At 37.6% G+C, this 23,674-nt stretch overlaps 3 protein-coding genes and 2 pseudogenes across 3 annotated transcripts; all 5 read right to left on the reverse strand.

Moving 5' to 3' along the window:
• Positions 1 to 6,057: 6,057 nt before the first annotated feature.
• LOC103940010 (chloroplast envelope quinone oxidoreductase homolog) lies at positions 6,058 to 8,889 on the reverse strand. Its single transcript, XM_009350088.3, has 4 exons — positions 8,648 to 8,889; positions 8,331 to 8,472; positions 7,119 to 7,210; positions 6,058 to 6,981 (listed from the first exon to the last, which is right to left on the reverse strand). Exons 1-4 carry the CDS (start codon positions 8,720 to 8,722, stop codon positions 6,286 to 6,288), a joined length of 1,005 nt encoding a protein of 334 aa, XP_009348363.2. The 5' UTR covers positions 8,723 to 8,889; the 3' UTR covers positions 6,058 to 6,285.
• A 354-nt stretch (positions 8,890 to 9,243) lies between these two features.
• On the reverse strand, positions 9,244 to 10,052 carry LOC103940026 (annotated as a pseudogene).
• A 606-nt stretch (positions 10,053 to 10,658) lies between these two features.
• On the reverse strand, positions 10,659 to 12,531 carry LOC103940009 (chloroplast envelope quinone oxidoreductase homolog). Its single transcript, XM_009350087.3, has 4 exons — positions 12,371 to 12,531; positions 11,876 to 12,017; positions 11,563 to 11,654; positions 10,659 to 11,466 (listed from the first exon to the last, which is right to left on the reverse strand). The coding sequence occupies exons 1-4, from the start codon at positions 12,443 to 12,445 to the stop codon at positions 10,780 to 10,782; spliced, it is 996 nt and encodes a 331-aa protein (XP_009348362.2). The 5' UTR covers positions 12,446 to 12,531; the 3' UTR covers positions 10,659 to 10,779.
• Positions 12,532 to 13,376: 845 nt separating this feature from the next.
• LOC103940008 (quinone-oxidoreductase homolog, chloroplastic) lies at positions 13,377 to 16,146 on the reverse strand. Its single transcript, XM_009350086.3, has 4 exons — positions 15,997 to 16,146; positions 15,695 to 15,836; positions 14,486 to 14,577; positions 13,377 to 14,349 (listed from the first exon to the last, which is right to left on the reverse strand). Exons 1-4 carry the CDS (start codon positions 16,060 to 16,062, stop codon positions 13,660 to 13,662), a joined length of 990 nt encoding a protein of 329 aa, XP_009348361.2. The 5' UTR covers positions 16,063 to 16,146; the 3' UTR covers positions 13,377 to 13,659.
• A 1,500-nt stretch (positions 16,147 to 17,646) lies between these two features.
• On the reverse strand, positions 17,647 to 23,007 carry LOC103940027 (annotated as a pseudogene).
• Between the last annotated feature and the right edge of the window lie 667 nt (positions 23,008 to 23,674).

Consider the following 23,674-nt stretch of genomic DNA (forward strand, 5'->3'; position numbering starts at 1 on the left):
CTGCGTAGCATGTCGGCAGTGGATAAAGCTTCATATACGCATGCTAACTTGTTTAACCTTTCACAAAAATGTGCGGTTGTATAAGTTTAGTGCAGCTTATTGCTCGAAGGGCAAGCCATAGGCAGTCTTCTGGAAACCGTAGGCTACCTTAGTGCACTCGGTAGCAGCTTTAAGGTTCCAGGGCAGCCATCCATAGAATGTACTGTGTAATGTACCTCATCAGTCTCTGAGGCCCGGTTCCCCACGGATTAGGCCAAAAGACCCAAAATCCTTCAATTAGCTAAGCCTTGAAAAAGACCATTGTGGCTACTTCTAGGAATCCTAGCGCATGTCATCGTGCACCTAGTTATACCAGGGCAGCCCGACTCATCCATGTCAGGATATTCAGAGTGTATAGTTTATCCTCCCGCATCGGATAGAATGGTTGGTCCCCAAGGGGGCGCAATTCTTGCGATAAGTCCTTAAGAATGGGGCAATCTTCTTTTGAAGTGCATGAGTGATTAGTTGTTGTAAGTATGCAGCTGAGCCAAGTTGTAAATTACATCTGAATTCCTTATTGAAAAACAAGGGAAACGAACGAAAACTTAGTTGTAAGGTAGAAAGTCTATAACAACTGGATTGTCCTCGATAAACTAAGTTGTGTTAGCCAAGTTCTAACTCCCACTTCATTACTCATTGAGAAGCGTCTGGACCATGTAGGATTGATCGTAGAGGATATTGAATCATGACGATGACTGTATGAGCTTGAAAATATGGTCTGAGCTTTCGAGCCGCAACAACTAGCGCCAAAATTAATTTCTCAATCTTCGAATATCTAGTTTCCACATCGAGAAAAGCTTTAAAAGTGTTGAATACCGGTAGTTGGGCCCCTAGCTCTTCTCGTATGAGGGTAGAACTTATTGCTACTTTCAAGACTACCAAGTAAATATAGAAGTCATCCACTGCTTCTGGCTTGGATAGTAAGGAAGATGATGTGAGATACTTCTTCAGGTCTTGGAAAGTTCTTTCGCACTCATCATCCTATTTGTCTCATTGTGCCCTCTTGATTGCTTTGAAAAAAGGCTTGCTTCGATCGATGGACCGCGAGAATAAGCGGTTAAGCGCGGTTACTCGTCTGATCAAGCTTTAGATCTTCTTCAAGGTAGTTGGAGATTTCATCTCTATGATGGCTTGGATTTGCTTGGCATATGCTTCAATTCCTTGTTGGGTTACTAGGTACCTTAAGAATCTGCCTGAACATACTCTGAATGTGCATTTAATAGGATTGAGCTTCATCTTGTACTTTATAAGAATATCAAAAGTTTTCGCTTAGTTGCTAATGTGTTCTAATCATTGCTTGCCCTTCACCATGATGTGGTCGACGTAAACTTCCATGGTTACTCCAATTTGCTTCTTGAACATCATGTTTACCAATCGTTAGTAAATGGCTCTCGCGTTCTTGAGGCCAAAAAGCATGACCTTGTAGTAGTAGGTGCCTTACTCAATCACAAATGCAGTTTTCTCCTTATCGGGCTTATGCATACCTATTTGGTTGTAGATGAAGTATGCATCCAAGAAATTGAGCAACTGGTTCCTAGAAGTTGAATCTACTAATAGATCAATTTGGGGAATTGATAAGGATAACGATCCTTTGGGCATGCTTTGTTGATGTTGATGTAGTCTATGCAAACCCTCCATTTTCCCTTCTCTTTCTTCATTACTAGTATGACGTTGGCAAGCCATATTGAGTGTGCTACCTCTTCTATGAATCCGGCCTCCAATAGCTTGTTGATTTCCATTTCTATGATCATTACTTGTTCGGGTGCGAAATATCTTTTCTTCTGGATTACCAGTTTGGCAGTGGGGTTGATGTGCAACTTATGGCAAGCTATTTTATGGTTGATGTCGGGCATGTCGGAAGGTTACCACGCGAAGACGTCATGATTTTCTCTAAGGAAAGCCGTAAGTTCCTCTCTTTTTTTCAGGCTCAGACGTAAGCCGTGTAAGATCCCACATCACCTAGGGGAGTGATCCTTATATGTATATTCTCATCCCTACCTAGCACGAGGTCTTTTGGGAGCTTACTGGGGTTCCGTTGGAACTCCAAAGTTAAGCGAGTAGCGCGCAAGAGCATTCCCATGATGGGTAACTCACTGAGAAGTTCTCGTGTGAATTCCCAGAAACAAAACCGTGAGGGTGTGCTGGGGGCCCAAAGCAAAAAATATCGTGCTACGGTGGAGTCAGGCCCGAGAAGTGGTCCTGCCCGGGCTGGGATGTGACAAGCCAATTCTAGCAATGTTCTCCAATTGTTGTGGATCAATAATGATGTGTTCGGCATCCTCTTTGGGTTTTCATCCCGTCTTGTCTGCTAGCGCGTAGATTTGGACACCATCTTCTTGATCCGTGTACTGTAATTGCTATTTTGTAGCTTTGTCTTCCCTTTAGACCTCAGTAGCCTCTACGAGGGTAAGGGTCCTTTTTTTTTACTCATTCAGTACTTGCATAGTGCATTGTCGAGATATGGCTTGGTCAGACTTGCTTTTTCTGACTCCTCCTCCTGGGATGCAGAATCTAATTTTTTGATACTTGACGGAGGTTACGGCGTCCAGTTTTATCAGCCAAGGTCATCCTAGAATCCCATTGTAAGGAGATAGGTCACTTATTATCGTAAACATCTGCTTTGAGACAACTAACGGTGTTTTCACGTTAAGGATATTGTTGCCGATAATAGTCGAGGTGTGTCCGTTGAATCCAGTGATACCTCCGTTTTTCCAAGTGCATGTTCTGAATTATTGAGAGCTGAAGTAAGTTGACCGCACTTCCGTTGTCAACCATCATTCTATCGACTATAGCGTGGGCTAGTTGGACAGATACCACTAGTGTGTCATCGTGTGGGAAATTGACGCCATCGGCATCTTACTTAATGAAGCCAACGATGGGTTCAGGTTAGGTATTGACTGCTTGGACCTATGAGACTAGTAGAGCCTGCTGGATTTTCCTTTTCTTGGAGTTATTAGTGGCCCCCAAGTGCTCAGATTCGGCGAATATGCCATTGATCCGAATTGTCTTGGTTGGTGGCTCTTCATCGGCGTCTGCGTTTCTCATAAGATGCACAGATGATCAACCTTGCCTTCTTTTACCAGCTTCTTTAGGTAGTTCTTCCAAGTATAGCAGTCGTCAGTTGTGTGACCAGGACTTTAATGAAATGCGCAGTACTTGGTATGGTCCAACTTGGAAGTATCTCCCTTTGATTGTTTTGGCAGCTTAAACCATGGTTCGCTCTTAATGTTGCGAAGGATTTGGTGGATCACGATCGAGAACTTAGAGTAGTTCTTGGGCATCGGGCCTTCTTTAGTCGTAGATCGGTCCCTACGCTTGGCCTCCTACCTATTTTTGTTGTTGTACTACTTCCCTTCCTCATTCTTCTAAGCTACTGCCGATTCTCTTCGAGGCTACACAAGTACCTTGTCTACTCACCGATCCTCGTCCTAAAGTGCATGTTTCTCTGCCAAACTTAAATCTTCTTTCATGATCAATTCTCTAAACAGTGGGTAGTCTGCTAGGAGTCATTTTTGGAAAGCTACACTAACTATCGAGTCGTCGCATCTGACTATCTTTGCCCTCTCTGCTTTGAACCTCTTCACATAGTCGCGAAGTGACTCCTTTGGGTTTTTCTTGACGTTGAACAAATGGTCGGACTTTTTCTTGATCAAGCGGTAAAATGAATACTTCTTGGTGAAAACCAAAGAAAGATCATCGAAACTCCGGATGGATTGTGGCGGCAGGGTGTAGAACCAATCTTGCGCCTCGCCTTGTAAAGTGGTGGTGAATATCTTGCACATAAAAACGTCATTGTTCCGATAAAGGACCATTGTGCTTCGGTAGTGCTTCAAGTGTCTCTCCGGGTCTCCATCTCCTTTGAAGGATGTGAAATGTGGCATGCTGAACTTGCATGGAGGCTTTACCTGCTCGATCTCGTCCATGAAGAGTGACCGGCTTATGTTGGTCACGTCCCGTCGTAATGCCTCGTCTGTGACCTTGTTGCGTTGGAAAACATATAATCACTCGGTCATGAGCCTCTCTACTTCTTTCTGAATTTGCTTTTCTTCGGGTAGCAAAGTGTTGTGTTCCCTTTATGTGCAAATATAAGGATAGTATAGTGGCACAAGTAAGGGTGTCGAACCACAATGACTTATTAGACCTCTATAAGTTACGAGCTTTATGTGAACCGGCCCTAACTAAACAATGAAACTAACAAATTGAGTTTGGATTTTGATTTGAAAAGTAAAGTAACTTAGAATGCAAGAGAATGTAAATATGAATAATATAATGATTCAGAAATGATGGGAACAGAATTAGGGATACAGATTTTAACATTTACAAACCAATTCCATGAAAATTAAGTCAAAACGCATTCAACTCTCCTATCTGCAACTAGGGTTTGTTTTACTCATTTATAATCATCCATTTGATGTGTGGTTGTGATCATGTACTCCTAATTTGCAACCTAGTTGTGATGTTCAAATTAGATTACCAAATAAGAATCCATTAAGAACAAGAAAACTTCAAAGAACCAAAGAAATTACATGGCAGGATGTATGCATAGCATTTTCTTCAATCATTCACATGTCTACCAAGATTAAGCATGATGTGAACTATAACCTTGATCAAATAATCCATAAGCAGCCCTAATGGTGATCAAACATTAAGATTAATAAACAAATTAAATTATAAAATCAGTGAAAGAAACAAGAAAACAGATTAATGAATCGAAAACTTTAACTTAATAACAAAGAATAGTTTTGTAAGGCTACATCGAAATCCCTAGCTATGAACTTAATTACACAACATGATTACAGAATATATAAATATCAAGAACAACATGAGTGAAACTAAAGTTCATAGAAGAAACCAAGCAATTTTGATGTTGAACTTCTCCAACAACAACATGGCTGCGTGGTTTCTTCAGTGGCAGCGGATGATGAAGGGAAATACAGTTTTGTTTTTGGAAGAAAGGCCAATGAAAGAGAAGAGAGAGAGCTCTGAGCGTCCCCAAGGGGGGGCTTGTCCCAAAGTGATATGAAACCCTAGTATTTATATGCTAAATGGGGCTGCAATATATTTCAAAGTGATCCTAACAACTTAACCTTTATTTTGCACTTTTTTGCCTTATTTGGCACCTCCAAATCAGGCTAGATATCCCCATTCCTTTCCCATTCTGTTCCTGGTCTTCTAACAAGCCATATTTGTCTTGGATTCTTTATTTGGACTTCAAAACAAGTAACAACTTAATTTGGGCTCCAAAGCAGGCCACTAAACTTCTATCCACGTTTGAATAAGGGTCAGCTCCAAAAATGGCATGTTTTCACTTCTTTTGCCTTCAAATTGATACTAAAGTACATGTAATTGCACACTAACACAAAATAAGGTAAAATGCAACCAGTTTAACTCAAAAACATCACAAAGAGACTAGGAATGGATGATATAAATGCATGAAATATATACGTTATCAAAAACCCTCAAACCTGGTTTTCGCTAGTCCTCGAGCAAAACTATAACTAAAAACACACAAAACTATAAAATCTAATTATACCACTTTTGTTGGCTGAACGATTGCACTGAGCATGTGCAACAAGCCTTTAAACCTCTAGGTGTCCCTAGTTGGAGGAGTTGTGTCTCCTGATGGTTTACAGTGATGATGCCCACAAACTAATAAAAACCAATGAAAGCTTAGTCATACATTCAAACCAAAAGTCTACCACTTCAAAGAATTGTATCCTGTGTAAAGTGTAAAAATATTACTCCATGTCTCATGAGTTCAAAGACACCATACTCAAATGCTAAAGATAAAATTCGCCTCAACTCTAGTCTTCACATATATCACTCAAATTTTCACTCAGATCCTAAGGTGTAGTCTCTCCACAAATACACGTGAGTGAAATTATGTAAAAAGGATTAAAAAATTCTCACATATGAAATATGAAATAAATATTACATCAAACACTGGTCCCAATGTGCATCTATCCTTGGATTAACATGGTCATTTTATTTTGGATGGAAAATTAAATAGAAATTGGATGTCAAAGATCTTCGGCCAACTTCGTATATAACTTGTTCAAATCAAAACCACTGTCAAATGTACTTTACAAGAAAATGAACATAAATCAAACAATCCATATCATTAACAATACAAGACCCACACATTAAACTATTAGAAATATCATATAGCACACAACTAAAGCAGCTGTATCAGACAACTCTTGCATTTATAACTTGTTTGAGGTTACATGACTATATTTCTTCTACTTAAGCCTCAACGATGACCTTCCCGGTTGCATGTCCATCGATACTCTTAGCCCATGCATCTTCGGCCTTGCTCAGAGGATGCGTCGAGTCGATTACCGTCTTGAGCTTTCCTTCCTTCACCAACTTAACAAGATACTCAAGGTTCTCAGCATTGACATCAGCAAACAGCGGCACCAGCCGCTTCTTCGAGAAGGAGAGTTTCTGCAGAGCAAAAGTAAGAAAGGCACTTGGACCGGGAGTGATATCTATGACCTTCCCGTTGGAACTCAAATTAGGCTCAAAAGTTGACCAGGGAACACCGGTACTGGTTGTGCAGTGGACCACGACATCATATTTCCGACCAGATGGGCTCTTCAGAGCTGCTCCTTCCGGGGTCTTGTAGTCAAGAACCTCATCTGCCCCTAAGCTCTTGACAAATTCAATGTTACGAGCTCCACAAGTGGCTGTAACATGAGCATTACCGAGCTTGGCTAATTGGACTGCATACTGACCCACACCGCCAGAGGCAGCAGTAATCAATATGTTCTTTTGCTGGCCACCTCCGTCAAGCTTGACCCGAGCAGCTTGCGTGAGACATTGGTGAGCTGTGACGCCAGCAATAGGTAAGCCTGCAGCTTCAGCTGCTGAAACTTCGGGTGGCCTGGCCACTGTCATGTTCTCACTAGCTGTGGCGTATTCAGCCAGTCCACCTCCAATCTATCCATATGTAAGATGACAACAGAAAATTGAGGCATAGATATAACAAACGAGATCTAAATGGTGAACTTCTTGTATGCACAATGAGCTATTCAAAAAGGTGAAAAAGTAACCAAAGGAATAAGATAAACGCTCACAGCGATGGTCAGATATGCCACAACTTTGTCGCCCGGTTTGAACTTTTGGACGCCCTCTCCAACTTTTACAACCTCTCCAGCAACATCAGTAACTGTTTTCAATGATATCATTACCCGATGTCAACAACCAACCTACCAGCCTAAGACTCACAGACGTGAATGCATAAACCACAAAACAACTCGTCTCGCAATATAGGAGCAATATCCATCCATTTTAAAGTCAAAGCATAAATTTGTTTCATAACCAGCTAATTTATCTACCTCACAACTCTCCAAATACTTCAACGTATGATGAGAGTTTTATTAACAACATGAACTAATCTGTAACCTTTATGCCCAATTCTAAAAGAGGGCAATCTCTTTGGGACACCGAGTAGTGCATGATTTTGTTTCAAACGCCTTAGTAATTAATCAACATTAGGTAACTTTATTAATCAATTCAATGTTGTCGTAATTAATCAAATTTTGGTAACTTTACTTTATCATCAGTACATTGCCTGGCCTGCGGCAGCTTATATGACACCAATTGATTTATGAAGGATCCTCAAACATTAATTGACTGGAACAGGGTGATTATTGAAGAATTTAACAAACCTAAGTAACTAAACTTCACCAGATTCTACAGGTAGTGATAGAAAATTTGCAAAACAAGCACTGCATAATCATAGAAGGAAAACTTTTGAAAAGGAGGCAGGTAAAAAGCTCGAGTCTTCAATTATTGTTGAGAGATTTTTCAAAATGCCCAAAACACAGGGCGGAATATCACATGTTATTATACAATTGGAGGAAAGTTTTTTATTTTTTAAAGTGTCCCTCTAATTGTAGAATGAAATGTGGTGTCCCGTATATCAAACACACTAAAAAATATGCCGTCCTTGTCAAACAGTTTTTACCAACATCAACTTCGAATACTTTGAACAGGTAAAATATACATGTACAAAGGCCTTGTTTGGCGTCAAGGGCTGGACATGAATTAAAATGGATGTCAAACTTTTCAAATGTTTTGTAAGTTTAAGGTAAAAGATGGGTTATTCAAGTAGGAAACCTAATCCATTCTTTAACTTCAACTGAAATAACATTTGGGAGTTGTTGACGTGTATCTCTTTTTTATAACATACCTTAGAATGTAGAGTTATCCCTTTCAAGTTTCAATCAATCTTCGATACCAAACAGGTCAAAGTTCCTACCAAGATGATCAACTTGATTACTTACCAGGTATCTGAGGAAATTTTTTGGGCAAAAAAGGTCGTGCCACGCCTTTCTGAATTCTCCAATCCAGTGGGTTTATACTAGCTGCTTCCAATTTCAGCAAAACCTCGCCTTTCTTCGGAGTGGGTATTGGAACCTCTACATGCTGCAACAAATTTCATAAATAAAATACCGATACAAAAATTATAAAACTCTTCTTTTTTTTTTTTCCCTTATATAACTTGAGTTTTTTGTTTTTTTTGGTTTCACGCCAAAGAATATTAAGCATTTCGTAGAAAAAAAAATAAAAGGAAAAATGTAACAGATAAAGAAAAAGGAACCTGTAAACCAGAAGCTCCTCCACCATAGCCGACGTAATGCACCGCATGCATAAGCTTCGACGACATGCCTGCCATGCAAACTCTAGTCGGAAGTGTTAAAATATTAATGTTTAAGTTGCCATTTATATCAATCTCTATATATATATATAAAGCCAGCAGGCCAATATACAACCAGAACCAGGACTTGCTTATTGAGTATAGTCAGACGGATGAAAAGTCAAGCCTTGCAGAAGAAGAAGTTGAAGTCAGAATTTGCAACGGATTCTTTCCTCCCCTTTCCTCCTCTCCGATTTGAACGGTCACAGTTAAGTCACATCGATATTTTATATAATTTTATATAAAAAGAGAGACAAAATAGAAAATGTGAAATGAGGGAAGGGAAAGGAAAGAAAAGAGGAGGGGAAAGAATTCTAGTCCTAAAAGGTGATGAAAAGAAAAGTCACAAGTGAGAAAGTACGAACTGAAAACTCTCCACCACCACACAAACGACGGCCTTAGCTGTGTAGGGGCCATATGATCAGAGAGGCGGAACGAAGAGTCGCATCCACCAAATCAAGGCTTGTAAAGGAGAATATTGGCACGGAACAACCAAAATCTATTAACAAGAAAATATGAACATTAGATCCCAAACCTTATCATTTACAATACAAGACCTACACATCATTGGAAGATATAACAAACGACACAACTCTAGATAAGTACATAATGTTTGCATATCCCATTAAAAACCACTAGGTGTATCTTGTCTACTTAAGGCTCGACAATAATCTTCCCAGTTGCATGTCTATCGTCTAAGCCCAAGTTCTTCAGCCTTGCTCAGAGGATGTGTCCAGTCGATCACTGTCTTGAGCTTTCCTTCCTTGACCAACGAAACTAGATACTCCAAGTTCTCAGCCTTGAAATTCATGAGCAGTGGCACCAGCTGCCTCTTTGAGAAGGTGAGTTTCTTCAGAGCAAAAGTAACCAAGGCACTTGACCTTCCCGCTGGCACTCAAATTAGGCTCAAAAGTTGACCAGAGAATGCAGAATGGACCACAGCACCATATTTCGGACCAGATGGGCTATTCAGAGCTGCTCCTTCTGGGGTCTTGTAATCAAGGACCTCATCTGTCCGTAAGCCTCTTGACAAATTCAATGTTACAAGCTCCACAAGTGGCTAACATGAGTGTTTCCGAGCTTTGCTAGTTGGACTGCATACTGACCCACACCACCTGATGCAGCAGTAATAAAAATGTTCTTTTGCCGGCCACTTCCGTCGAGCTTGACCCCTGCATTGCGTGATAGGTTGGTGAGCTGTGAGACCAGCAATAGGTAACCCTGCAGCTTCAGCTGGTGAAACTTCAGGTGGCCTGGTCACTGTCATGTTCTCACTAGCTGCAGCATACTCGGCCAGTCCACCTCCCTTTTATATGGTACCAAACAAAGTGAGGCACTGATGATAGCAGTGACAAACAAATGGAGACCGACCTTAACCAAAGGAATAAAGTGAAAATGTACAGCTTCGGAAAGATATGCCACAACTTTAATTGTCGCCCGGTTTGAACTTTTAGGTCCCTTCCAACTTCTACAACCTCTAGCTCCAGCATCATCAGTAACTGTTTTCAATAACATCATTGGTCAATGTCAACATACCAACTTACCAGACTCACAGACATGAATGCATAAACCACAAAACAACTCAACTTGCAATATAGGAGCAATATTCATCCATTTTAAAGTTAAAAGTATAAATGTGAGGATAATTTTATCCACAACATGAGCTAATCTGTAACCATTATGCCCACTTCTTCAAAGAGAGCAATCTCTTTGGGACACACAGCCAAACAATTAACATATTTACATCAACCCCAACAATATTTACTTAACAATAACCCTTGGATTAGTCCACCAAAACAAAGCTTGTAAAAGATAAATGTTTGCAGGAAACTATCAGAATTAGTGTATTAACAGGAAAATATGAACATTAGATCCAAACCGTGTCAGTTGCAATACAAGACGGAAGACCAACACATCATTGGAAGACATATCATAAAGCGCACAACCACCTGTATGAGATAACTCTTGTTTAAGTACATGAAGATATAAGTTTACATTCCATTAAAATTATCAGTAAGATGTTACATCTTGTCTACTTAAGGCTCGACGATGATCTTCCCGGTCGCATGTCCACTGATACTCTTAGCCCAAGCATCTTCAGCCTTGCTCAGAGGATATGTCGAATCAATCACTGTCCTGAGCTTTCCTTCCTTCACCAACTTAACGAGATACTCCAGGTTCTCAGCCTTGGCATTCATGAGCAGCGGCACCAGCTGCTTCTTTGAGAAGGTGAGTTTCTTCAGAGCAAAAGTAACCAAGGCAATTGGACTGGGAGTAATGTCTATCACCTTCCCATTGGCGCTCAAATTAGGCTCAAAAGTTGACCAGGGAATGCCGGTTGCACAGTGGACCACGGCATCATATTTCCGCCCAGACGGGCTATTCAGAGCTGCTCCTTCTGGGGTCTTGTAGTCAAGAACCTCATCTGCCCCTAAGCTCTTGACAAATTCAATGTTACGAGCTCCACAAGTGGCTGTAACATGCGTGTTTCCAAGCTTTGCTAATTGGACTGCATATTGACCCACACCACCAGAGGCAGCAGTAATCAGTATGTTCTTTTGCTGGCCGCTTCCGTCCAGCTTGACCCCAGCAGCCTGCGTGAGACACTGGTGAGCTGTGAGGCCAGCAATAGGTAAGCCTGCACCTTCAGCTGCTGATACTTCAGGTGGCCTGGTCACTGTCAAGTTCTCAGTAGCTGCTGCGTACTCGGCCAGTCCACCTCCCTTTTATACGACAACAAAGAAAAGTGAGCCACAGATGATGGCAGTGATAAACAAATGAAGATAGAATTTAACCAAAGGAATAAAACGAACACTTACAGCTTGGGAAAGATATGCCACAACTTTGTCGCCAGGTTTGAACTTTTGGACCCCCTGTCCAACTTCTACAACCTCTCCAGCAACATCACTAACTGTTTTCAATAATATCATTAGCCAATGTCAACAAACAAGAGTGTACAAACCACAAAACAACTCGTCTCGCAATATAGGAGCATAATTTGTTTCAGAATGTTGCTAATGTATCTACCTCACAACTCTCCCCAACGACACGAAACTGATCAAATTCCGGTAAATTTATCAATCAGTTCAACGCTGTAGTACTTAATCAAACACCAGGAAAAACAGAAATTACCGGGTGCATAAGGGAATTTTCGGGGCAAAAAAGGCCGCAACATGCCTTTCTGAATTTTCCAATCAATTGGGTTTATACTGGCTGCTTCCAGTTTCAGTAAAACCTCGCCTTTCGTCGGAGTGGGGATCGGAACCTCTACATGCTGCAACAGACATACAATTTTGCATTAACAATTTTTTAAGGTAGCTCTCACCGGTACTACTTTCTCCATCGATTTTTATTGCCCTTCAAAATCAAGGGCACATATACATTGCAGCATTTTCTCACGGGTCCTCAATCATTTCTTCGGTTTTTTTTTTTTAATTTATTTGGGATTTCAGGGCCTAAAATTATACAAGTAATACATTTTCATTTTACACCGAAGAATATTGAGCATTAATGAAATCCCAGAAGCAAAAATCACCAATAAGAATAAAAGACATGAGAAATCTACAAAATAATGTTTTTACAGAAAATAGAGAATCGAAAAGAAGGAGACAATCGGAAAGAAAGAACCTTTAAACCAGAAGCTCCTCCGCCATAGCCGTCGTACTGAACCGCATGCATAAGCTTCGACGCCATTGCTGCCATACCCTGAGTCGGCAGAGAGGTAGAGAGGGGCGAGAGAGAGTGCGTGTGTGTTTTGCTAGATTCTTTGCGGGAGGGGCTTTTGACGTCTTGTATACCAGACGTGGACGCACAGCAAGTTGCCAAGTGTTATATTGATGTGAATGACGGAAAAAACAACTTTTTTTCGATTTTTTTATTACCAAAATATAAAATTTAGTGTTTTAAGAAATTCTATGTAATTAAATATTGATCACTTATCGATTAAATAGTGAAAACGAAGTCAAATATATATTGACCTCAAATCGATTAAATACTATAGCATTGTATCGCACATTTTAAGGACCTAAAAATGCACTTATTCAGAATTTAAAAGGTCATCCAACATTATTTCTTGAAAAATTATGATCAAAAAATTGTATGCGGAGAGTATATCGAAAAAAAAGAAAATTGTAAGCGAAGAGTACTGACTTTTTAATAAGAAAAATTAATGAAAAATGTTTGAAAATTTTAAATTTTAACGATAAGATTCAAATAAAAGGTAAAGTGAATAGTATCCGGATTGACTTTTTAGTATAAAAATATGATTTTTCATTAAAGTAAAGAGTACCTGAAATTTTTCGTTGAAATTTCTTTTTTAATATAGTAAGCTAACTACAATTTACATGATTTTTAAAATTGTATCAATTTATATCTTTTGAATATTTGAACGTATTAATGTTCATTAAGCTGATGAGTTTTTCGGTCAATGTGATGCAAATGTAACTTACAAATCATCGCAATTATGAATTTCATAATCACCGTATCATCAACTTAATGAAGATTTAAAGACTAATAAAATGGTAAAAGTAAAAACCTTAGGGGGCAATGCGAAAAAATATAGAGGGTGTAAAATGTAAATAGCCATAATATAATAGGATGTATGGGATGCACACCTAACAGACTCACTATAAAATGTACTTAACAATAAAATTAACATTAATTCATATCCAAACCTTATCATTTACAATACAAACACCCACACATCAATGGGCGATATCATAAAGCAAACATGAAATTTACATACCACTTAAGAAACACTAACACATATATACATGAGTGGTGTTATCCACACACCTTTATTTACTTTTCACATACCCTTCTCAATTTCCAACCGTCGAGCTGAATGAATTGAAAAGGATCAAAAGACAGAAATTAACAAAGGGCGTGTGAATAGAACTACCCTGTATCTTGTCTACTTAAGGCTCGACAATAATCTTTCCAGTCGCGTGTCCATCCATACTCCTTGCCCAAGCATCTTCAGCCTTGCTCAGAGAATGCGTAGAGTCGATTATCGTCTTGAGCTTTCCTTCCTTCACCAACTTAACAAGATACTCCAAGTTCTCAGCCTTGACATTCAGAAACAGTGGCACCAGCTGCTTCTTCGAGAAGGTGAGTTTCTTCAGAGCAAAAGTAACAAAAGCACTTGGACTAGGAGTTATGTCTATGACCTTCCCGTTGGTGCTCAAATTAGGCTCAAAAGTTGACCAGGGGATGCCGGTTGTGCAATGGACCACAGCATCATATTTCCGACCAGATGGGCTAGTTAGAGCTGCTCCTTCTGGGGTCTTGTAGTCAAGAACCTCATCTGCCCCTAAGCTCTTGACAAATTCAATGTTACGAGCTCCACAAGTGGCTGTAACATGCGTGTTACCGAGCTTTGCTAGTTGGACTGCATACTGACCCACGCCCCCAGAGGCAGCAGTAATTAATAGGTTCTTTTGTGGGCCGCTTCCATCCAGCTTGATCCCAGCAGATTGCGTGAGACACTGGTGAGCTGTGAGGCCAGCAACAGGTAAGCCTGCACCTTCAGCTGCTGATACTTCAGGTGGCCTGGACACTGTCAAGTTCTCACCAGCTGCAGCGTACTCAGCCAGTCCACCTCCATTCTATCCATATGTAAGATGACAACGAAAAATGAGGCACAAATATAATAAATGAGTTCTAAACGTGAAACTTCTTATATGCACAATTAGCTCTTCAAGACGGGGAAAAAGTAACCCAAGGAATAAGATGAACACTCACAGCATGGCTCAGAAAGGCCACAACTTTGTCCCCTGGTTTGAACTTTTGCACTCCTTGTCCAACCTCTACAACCTCTCCAGCCACATCAGTAACTGTTAATATCATTAGACAATGTTAACAACAAAAACCTACGAGTCTAAAAACTCAGACATTGATAACTTAAATCATCAAACAGCTGGCCTTTCAATGTAGGAATAGATGAATGCCATTTTAAAAATCAATACACAAATTTATTTCAGAATCCATCTAACTCAAGCACCAGAAAAATCATAAAAAAAAAAAAGCACCAGAAAATTCTCCCAAGATTACAAATAGGAATCAAGTGTAAATGAGAAGTTTCATTAAAAACACGATATCATCCTTAAACCATAATGCTTACTTTTCAATATTCAGTTTTTTTAAAAAGTCTCATCCGCACACCTAGTTATTCAATGATGGAGCAAACCAATCACACCCAGTACCTTGTACAACAGTTGGCATGTTGCAGCTTATAACACCGGTTGAATGTTGTCATGGTACCTCAATATTTTAAGTAGCCCGGTGCAGAAAATTTATCGGATAGTGAGTAGACTACACATCAGTGGCATTACCAAATCATCTTCCAATATACTATCTAATCGACTCGAAGACTCACAAAGAGGATGATCGATCATTCTAAAAACAAAGGCCTTGTTTGGTGTCAAGCATTGGACTGGAAGAGGTAACACGCTTGACTCAATGGATGTAGAACAAAAAATTGGATGCCAGCTTTCACATGTTGTCTAAGTTGAAGATCGATGATTGATTAGTCAGAGACTCGCAGAGGATTAAGTTATCCTTTCAATCCCCACAAAACGGTAAGAGTTAATTTTCCTCCATGACTAATCCTCCTTCTAACTTCAACTTAGACAACATTTGAAAGTTGCATCCAATTTTTCTTTAACGTACATTGAATCTAGTAAGTTATCCATTCCAAACCAAATCCTAGACACCAAACGAAGGCCAAAGTTCCTACCAAATCCTAGACACTACAAGTTAATCTGACTTTATAACAAACAGATCACTTAAAATCTTATTAATTTTTCTAGCTGCTATGATTGGACTGTCAAATTATTTACTCAGGAACTCACAAGCACAGAATTACCGCTGGGAAAGTTCAAGATTGATTGTAACTTGTAAGAAAATGAATTTGGTGAAATTCTTGCAAGCAAAGAAAGCAGAATCATTCACCAGGTATGTGAGGAAATTTTCGGGGATAAAGAGGCCGAAGCATGCCCTTCTGAATTTTCCAATCAACTGGGTTTAGAGCAGCTGCTTCCAGTTTCAACAAAACCTCCCCTTTCTTCGGGGAGGGGACCGGAGCCTCCACATGCTGCAAAACACAAATTACATGAATAAAATACACATAAATTCCAGAAGGAAATATCAAAGAAGGTAAAACATATGAGATAAATCTACAAAATGTAAGACCAAAAAAATTTGCAGAATAACAAAAGGGAAACTGTAGGAGATGAAGAAAGAAAAGTGAGAACCTTTAAAGCAGAAGCTCCTCCGCCATAGCTGTCGTACTGTACCGCCTGGCAAAGCTTTGATGCCATGTTGCCGTACCCTCCTGAATCGGCAGAGACAGACGAGACAGGATTCAGATTTGTAGAGAGAGGAGAGAGAGAGAGAGAGAGAGAGTTGCTAGATTCTTGTGGATTGGGTTTCTGACGTCTTGTCAACCACACTTGGAATTAGTTCAGTTTGCCACGTGTTGAATTATGATAATCGACGGAGATAACCCTCTGATTTTGATTGACTTTATTTGGAAAGAAATCCTTTCCAATTGCTTCCTCTTAATTCTTCAAATCTGAGAATTGGTTATTCAAATTTAATCCAACGATTACAAACAAAGATTTATTTTTAAAGTTATTATAACTTTAACCGTTAAATCAAATTTCAATAGTTTGAATCCTCAAACTTGATGAATTAAGTGGAAAGGTTCCAGAGATGATCCCCTTCAAACTGTATTCACTTGTAAATATATCATTATATAAAAATAAATTTAGAACTATTTTGAAGTTGTGGTGCTTTTAAAAAAAAGTTATTAAAAAAATTTGGACACCAAATGTGTTTAGTAAAATAAAAGAAAAATATTTCTTTTTTAAAACTATGTTAATGACAATAAAAAAGTAGAAGTATGGTCTACCATGCTACTATGCTTTTTCAAAAAAAAAAATTTTCTTCAAAGTATTGTGAATAGTGTCTATTTAATGAAACTTTCAAATGATAAGTATACTCATGTATACTACACAAGATTACAATTTTTATCCTTGCATTATTCTCTTTGAAATTTTTTATAAGGATGTGATATCCACACATCTTATTTTACTTCTCACACACTTTTTTAATTTTCGGTCATCGGATCGGATGAATTGAAGAAGATCAACAAACAGAAATTATCAAGGAGTGTGTGAGAAGTAAAACAGGGTGTGAAGATAGCACACCACAATAATAACTTGTTGAATATAGTCTTTGTAATCATTTAACATATTCACAACAGTTTTATATAAAAGTTTACCAAATATTTAAAATATTGTTTTTTTTTTTTGTTAAAAGGATTTTTACAAAAACAAAAAATTTATTAAATACTCAACAACTTTATTTTACAACTATTTATTCTTACAGCACAACAAAAATATTTTTTTCAAAAAACAACAATACCAAACTAGTCTTTAGTGTTGGAACTCGTGAAGGAAGAGTAACTCGATTAGCCTATTTCATCTTACATCTATCATATTATTAATTTAAATAGATAATCAGACGATTAAATAAACACATCCATTAATACAATTTCAAAATCTTGTAAGTATTTATAATGGGACAAAATTGACACCCAGCAATAATAATAAAAATTGACAGGTAACAACCCCAAGGGGTAGGTCGATGAGGGAGCAAAAGTTTAGAACTCACAACCTGAACCGTAGTTAACATTGCCGACTGTAAACCGTAGTTAACAACAAAATGAACGTTATTTAAATCCAAACCTTATCATTTACAAAACAAACACCCACACATCAATGGGAGATATCATAAAGCACAAATGAAGTTTACATACCGCCAAAAAAACATTAAGACTTGTATGTCATGGATCATGACAACCACATCCATTTATTTACCATTCACACATCTTTCTCAATCTATAACCGTCAAATCAAATAATGTAAATTAACAAAAATTGTGTGAATAGCACTATTCTATATCTTGTTTACTTAACCTCGACAATAATCTTTCCATTCGCGTGTCCATCTACACACCTAGCCCAAGCATCTTCAGCCTTGCTAAGAGGGTGCGTCGAGTCAATCACTGTCTTGAGCTTTCCTTCCTTCACCAACTTAACAATATACTCCAAGTTCTCCGCCCTGGCATTCATAAGCAGTGGCACCAGCTGCTTCTTCGAGAATGTCAGTTTCTTCAGAGCAAAAGTAGCAAAAGCACTTGGACCAGGAGTGATGTCTATGACCTTTCCGTTGGCGCTCAAATTAGGCTCAAAAGTTGACCAGGGGATGCCGGTTGTGCAGTGGACCACAGCATCATATTTCCGACCAGATGGGCTAGTCAGAGCTGCTCCTTCTGGGGTCTTGTAGTCAAGAACCTCATCTGCCCCTAAGTGGCTGTAACATGCGTGTTACCGAGCTTTGCTAGTTGGACTGCATACTGACCCACGCCCCCAGAGGCAGCAGTAATCAATATGTTCTTTTGCTGGCCGCTTCCGTCCAGCTTGACCCCAGCAGCTTGCGTGAGACTTTGGTGAGCTGTAATGCCAGCAACAGGTGAGCCTGCACCTTCAACTGCTGATACTTCAGGTGGCCTGGCTACTGTTAAGTTCTCACTAGCTGTAGCGTACTCAGCCAATCCACCTCCATTCTATCCATATGTAAGATGACAACGAAAATTGAGCAAATATAATCAATGAGTTCTAAATGGGAAACGTCTTATATGCACAATTAGCTCTTCAAGACAAAAGATTTTTCAGGGTGATTGGTACATGGGATAATATATCATGTGTCATTATACAAATGATGTGATATGTGTGTTAAAAAGTTAATAACTTAAAAAACTAACATTTCTCACCACTTGTATTAAAACACATGATGTACCACTTGTATTTGCATCACAATAAAAAATTTCTCCTTCAAGACCGGAAAAAGGAATCAGATGAACACTCACGGCATGGATCAGAAATGCCACAACTTTGTCCCCCGGTTTGAACTTTTGCACTCCTTGTCCAACCTCTACAGCCTCTCCAGCCAGATCCGTAGCTGTTAATATCATTAGACAATGTTAACAACAAAAACCTACCAATCTAAAAACTCAAAGACATTGATAACTTAACACCAAACAACTCGCCTTTCAATGTAGGGCTGGTTTGGTATTGCTGTGCTTTGAAAAAAAGCTGATTCTGCTGTGCTGTGAGAATAAGCGGTTGTGAAATAAAGCAATAGAGTGCTTGGTAAACTTTTTTGTAAAAGTGCTTTTGAAAAAAAAACAGTATTATAGTGTTTGGTAAACTTTTATGTAAAACAGATGTGAAAAAAAAACGATTTTTCAAAGCTGGGTTTTGCAGCTTCTTGTTTTTGGCTTTTTTCACCCAAAACTGTGAAAAAAAGCTGAAGCTAAATGTTTACCAAACACAAAAACAGCTCCCAGCTTTTTTTTATATCAGTTTTTTTCAGAATCACCTCAGTACCAAACTAGGTCGTAGAAATATCAGAAAAATCATTAAAAAGTAGACAGAAAAATCTCCCAAGATTATGAGAATTTTTTTGTTGTGACGGGAATACAGATAGTATACCACGTGTTTTTATGTAAATGGTGAGAAATTTTATTTTTTAAATTATTAACTTTTTAACACACGTATTTCACCATTTATATAACGACACGTAATGTATCACCTCGTGTGCCTATCACATTGAAAAATCTCTCTATGATTACAAATATGATAAAGTGTAACTGAGAAGTTTCATTGAAAACACGATATGATCTGTAAACCATTATGCTTACTTTACAATATCCACTTTTTAAAAAGCGTCTCTTCGGCACGCCTAGTTTTAAAATGATGGAGTAACCAGTCACACCCAGTACCTTGTACCTTGCTTGTACAGCAATTGGCATGTTGCAACTTATAACACCAGCTGAATGTTGTCAAAGTACCTCAAACGTTAAGTAGCGCGGTGCAGGAAACATATCGAAAAGCGAGTAGATTACACACATCAGTGGAATTACCAAACACTAATGACAAGCACTGCACTGCAATGTTAAGTGCACAAACACGTCGTAAAAGGAGGCGGAACAACTAGAAAGCGGGTTCTTTTGGTGAAAAGGGGGCCCAAGCAAACTTCCACAAATCTATGACTGGTAAGGCCAGTTGGAGTTTGAGACCCTTTTGTCTCATATTGGTCAACAATATTTTTTCATTGGCTTTTATATAAGGTTTATTCATTTTTCTTAATAATTAGAACTTGGAAAAAGTTGTATCTTTTTGGAAAGAGCTGTATAGCTTCAGATACATCCAAAAGGTGTTTGAAGATGTATGAAAGAGCCTATATAGCTGGAGTCCTCATTTCCATCAATTATTATCTTTTTCTTCTCCTTTGTCTTCCGTACAAATTTTCCAGAGAGTAAACACACAAAGCAATTCGCTAGAATTTTATAATCCAGTGCGGGTTGTAGAATTAGGTAGTTGTATCCTGGTCAAGCAGACGTTGTAGAACCACAAGCACACGAGTGGAACGAAAATACTGTTCGAAGGATATAGCGTTTGCGCTAACCTCTACCTTCAATTCATTCAAGTTAGTATCATATTAATTTTTTGTAATTATTGTGTTATTGCATTCTGTATTGCAAGTATTTGTGAATAACAAAGTATAAGTATTTTGATTCTGTATTTCTGTTATTTTATTGTTTCTAAATTGTTCTCCAACAAGGCCAACGAAATCATCTTCCAAAATACTATCGAATCTACTCGAAGGCTCATGAAGAGGATGATCGATCATTCTAAAAAGAAAGGCCTTGTTTTGTGTCAAGCATTGGACTGTAAGAGATCACACACTTGACTCTATGAATGTTGAATGAAAAATTGGATGCCGGCTTTTGAATGTTGTCTAAGTTGAAGGTAGATGATTGTTTTGTCATAGAGGATTAAGTTATCCTTTCTATCCCCACAGAAATGGTAAGATTAAGTCTCCTCCATGACTAATCCTCATTTTAACTTCAACAGTTCAACTTAGACAACACTAAATTTTTCATTGACGTACATTGAATCCAGTAAGTTGTCCATTACAACCCAATCCTAGACATCAAAAGAAGGCCAAAGTTCCCACCAATACGGTCAACTTAATCTGACTTTATAACAACAAACAGAGCATTTAAAATTTATTCAGTTTTTTAGGTGCTATGAATTGGACTGTCAAATATCTTTTTACTCGGTATATCACAGGCACAGAATTACTGCTGGGAAATTCTTGTAAGAAAAAGTAACTCACAAGCACAGATTGATTGTAACTTGTAACAAAAAGTATGTAGTGAAATTCTTGCAAGCAAAAACATCAGAATTATTTACCAGGTGTGTGAGGAATTTTTCGGGGTTATAACTTATACGGGCCGAAACATGCCTTTCCGAATTTTCCAATCACCTGGGTTTTATAGCACCTGCGTGCAGTTTCAACAAAACCTCTCCTTTCTTCGGAGAGGGAGTCGGAACCTCCGCATGCTGCTAAAAAAACAAATTAACATGAATAAAATACACATAAATTCCACAAGCAGGTTCTTTAGATATAAGTTCTTAAAACTCTTATTTTTCAAACAAAAACCCATCTATTTTTAAACATTCAAATTCAACCCAAATTTCAAATAGACTGCTATGTCGACAAATGTATAACCAACTATTACAACACCTTTATAACTTATGCCACAAAATCCTAATTTGGTTAATAAATGTTATTATTCATCCTAATTATGATGAGCAATTAAATCCATATGGATATTTTACATCTCTTGTATCATAAATATTAGTAACATATATAATTTAATGGATCAGGATCCTCTCCTGAGCTTCCTGAGCAAATCACACGGCCTTTTGGATTAAAATCCAACGGCTACAATTATTATAACTTTTAGAAGAGTCCCCTGTTTGTAGCCGTTGGATTTTGATCCAACGGCCCGTATGATTTGCTCAAGAAGCTCAACCTCCTAAGCTCATGAGAGGATCCTGATGCTAATGTAATTTACCATATTAAAAAAATAGACATCTCTCGTAGGAAAAAAAAAAGGAGTTTTAACGAAAAACTCGCAGTACTATTCACTTTAACGAAAAACTACATTTTTACACAAAAAAGTCAAACTTGATATTATTCACTTTATCCTTTATTTTGTCATTATCGTTAAAACTTAAAGTTTTTTAGACATTTACATTAGTTTTTCTAAAAAAAATTGTTTGAATCATGAAATTACCTCCCTATAAATTAATTTACCTACTTATAAAATATTTATACTAATTTACATACCTTTAAATTAATTTACCTATTCCAATAAAAATTAGTGATATAGATAATGTTTCAATGTTGTAGGTTTGTGCTTGTAGGCAATTAAATAAACTCGTAATCTAATGCACATAAATCATGTAGGTAAATTAGACTATTTTGGAAGTAAATTAGACTCTTGAAATTCGGTTTGATGTAACAGGTTTTGTAGGTAAAAATTGCACGGAACATATAGCTTTTGTTTTGTGCATTAGGGATTGGAGTATATGTGCAAGAGCTGAAGCTGTTTTAGGTTTATTGTTGTGTTGGTTGGTGAATTAACTTGTATATTTAATGCACAAAATCATGAAATTAGTAATTATTTTTCAATCGACACCTTATAACAAGTAACTGATCCAAAATTTTGAAAGTTAATACATTGGATATACAATGAATGGCATGAAATATTTTGTAAAATAAATATAATTAATTAAATGGATATAACAAGTAACTGATCCAAAATTTCAATCCAAGTTTTAATAGGGTAGTTTAGGCATTCGGAAAATACACAATTTGAAAAGGTCAAACTTAATTAAAGAATTTACTTAGTTGGAGCATAGTGCATGAGCTTTAATCAAGATAACAAAAGGGAATAGGTTTTAGTTAAAGAAAATATATTTTCAAAGAGTAATGTCAAATTTACAAAATAATAAAAGGAGATATGTAGGAGATGAAGAAAGAAAATAGAGAACTTTTTAAAGCAAAAGTTCCTCCTCCATCTCCATAGCTATCGTACTAAACCACTTGCATAAGTTTTTGACATCGGAGAATGATTCTCTTCCTTCTTAATCTCTATTTCCTTCATACTTGAACGATTACCATTAAACTATGTCAATATTTCATATTAATATTTTTATACAAAAAACAATATATAAGAAAAGAGAAAGGAAGAGAAAGAAAATAGAAGAAAAGCGAATCTTACTCCTTAACACCATGTTGTCGTACCTTACTGAGTCGGAAGAGACAGACGAGTAGATTCATATTTGTAGAGAGAGACAGAGATAGAGTCTCTTTATTCTTGCCGGATGGATTTTTGACGTATTATCTACCGCACACACGTGGAGTTACTTTGGTTGCCAAGTGTTGAATTAGGAAAACGCTGGAAATAACCCTCTAATTTTGTTTGGCTTTATTCCATCACAATTTTTAGTGTATATCGTTATATCAAATAAAAATGTAATTTTCACCATTTATTTGTATTATTATGTATATTATCTTCTTAATAGAGATCAGAATCATAAGTGTTGGTATGTTCTACCTCTATTAAGAGCACTTCAACTCTTACAAAGTTCTTTGGGCAATAGGCAATTCAATCCCCAAGTGAATAGTAAAGTGCATCTCCATCTTAACTAAATAGGCAGGCCGTTGGTATTAAAATATTATTATCATTAAAATAATAATAAATTATTTTTAATTTCGGATAGCAATAAAATATTAGTTGAAAATATTTATGAATATTGAAATGTTGTGTAAGATGAAAGAACATGATTAGGTATTTACAGAAAAAAAAAAATTTCTATTGTTAATTAATTTTTAAATTTTGTTTGTATTTTTAACAAATTTTTATAATCTTTTGCATTTTTAATTAGTTTTTCTAACTTTTTTATTGAATTTTTTTTTTTTTTTAAATTGACTGTGGCAGATGTCA

The sequence above is a fragment of a genome, unplaced genomic scaffold (assembly GCF_019419815.1).
Source record: "Pyrus x bretschneideri cultivar Hongxiangsu unplaced genomic scaffold, Pyrus_bretschneideri_v1 Contig10, whole genome shotgun sequence".
In the NCBI taxonomy this organism is placed as follows: Eukaryota; Viridiplantae; Streptophyta; class Magnoliopsida; order Rosales; family Rosaceae; genus Pyrus; species Pyrus x bretschneideri.

What these genes read in the sequence shown, in the direction of transcription:
- LOC103940010 (XM_009350088.3), bottom strand. Translation starts at nt 8,722, where the DNA reads ATGGCAGGCATGTCGTCGAAGCTTATGCATGCGGTGCATTACGTCGGC. An exon ending in AAAATTTCCTCAGATACCTG is followed by an intron (nt 7,211 to 8,330) that starts GTAAGTAATCAA and finishes CATTGAAAACAG; the next exon opens with TTACTGATGTTGCTGGAGAG. An exon ending in TGGCATATCTGACCATCGCT is followed by an intron (nt 6,982 to 7,118) that starts GTGAGCGTTTAT and finishes ACATATGGATAG; the next exon opens with ATTGGAGGTGGACTGGCTGA.
- LOC103940009 (XM_009350087.3), bottom strand. Translation starts at nt 12,445, where the DNA reads ATGGCAGCAATGGCGTCGAAGCTTATGCATGCGGTTCAGTACGACGGC. An exon ending in GAGGAGCTTCTGGTTTAAAG is followed by an intron (nt 12,018 to 12,370) that starts GTTCTTTCTTTC and finishes TGTCTGTTGCAG; the next exon opens with CATGTAGAGGTTCCGATCCC. An exon ending in TGGCATATCTTTCCCAAGCT is followed by an intron (nt 11,467 to 11,562) that starts GTAAGTGTTCGT and finishes GTCGTATAAAAG; the next exon opens with GGAGGTGGACTGGCCGAGTA.
- LOC103940008 (XM_009350086.3), bottom strand. Translation starts at nt 16,062, where the DNA reads ATGGCATCAAAGCTTTGCCAGGCGGTACAGTACGACAGCTATGGCGGA. An exon ending in GAGGAGCTTCTGCTTTAAAG is followed by an intron (nt 15,837 to 15,996) that starts GTTCTCACTTTT and finishes TGTGTTTTGCAG; the next exon opens with CATGTGGAGGCTCCGGTCCC. An exon ending in TGGCCTTTCTGAGCCATGCT is followed by an intron (nt 14,350 to 14,485) that starts GTGAGTGTTCAT and finishes ACATATGGATAG; the next exon opens with AATGGAGGTGGACTGGCTGA.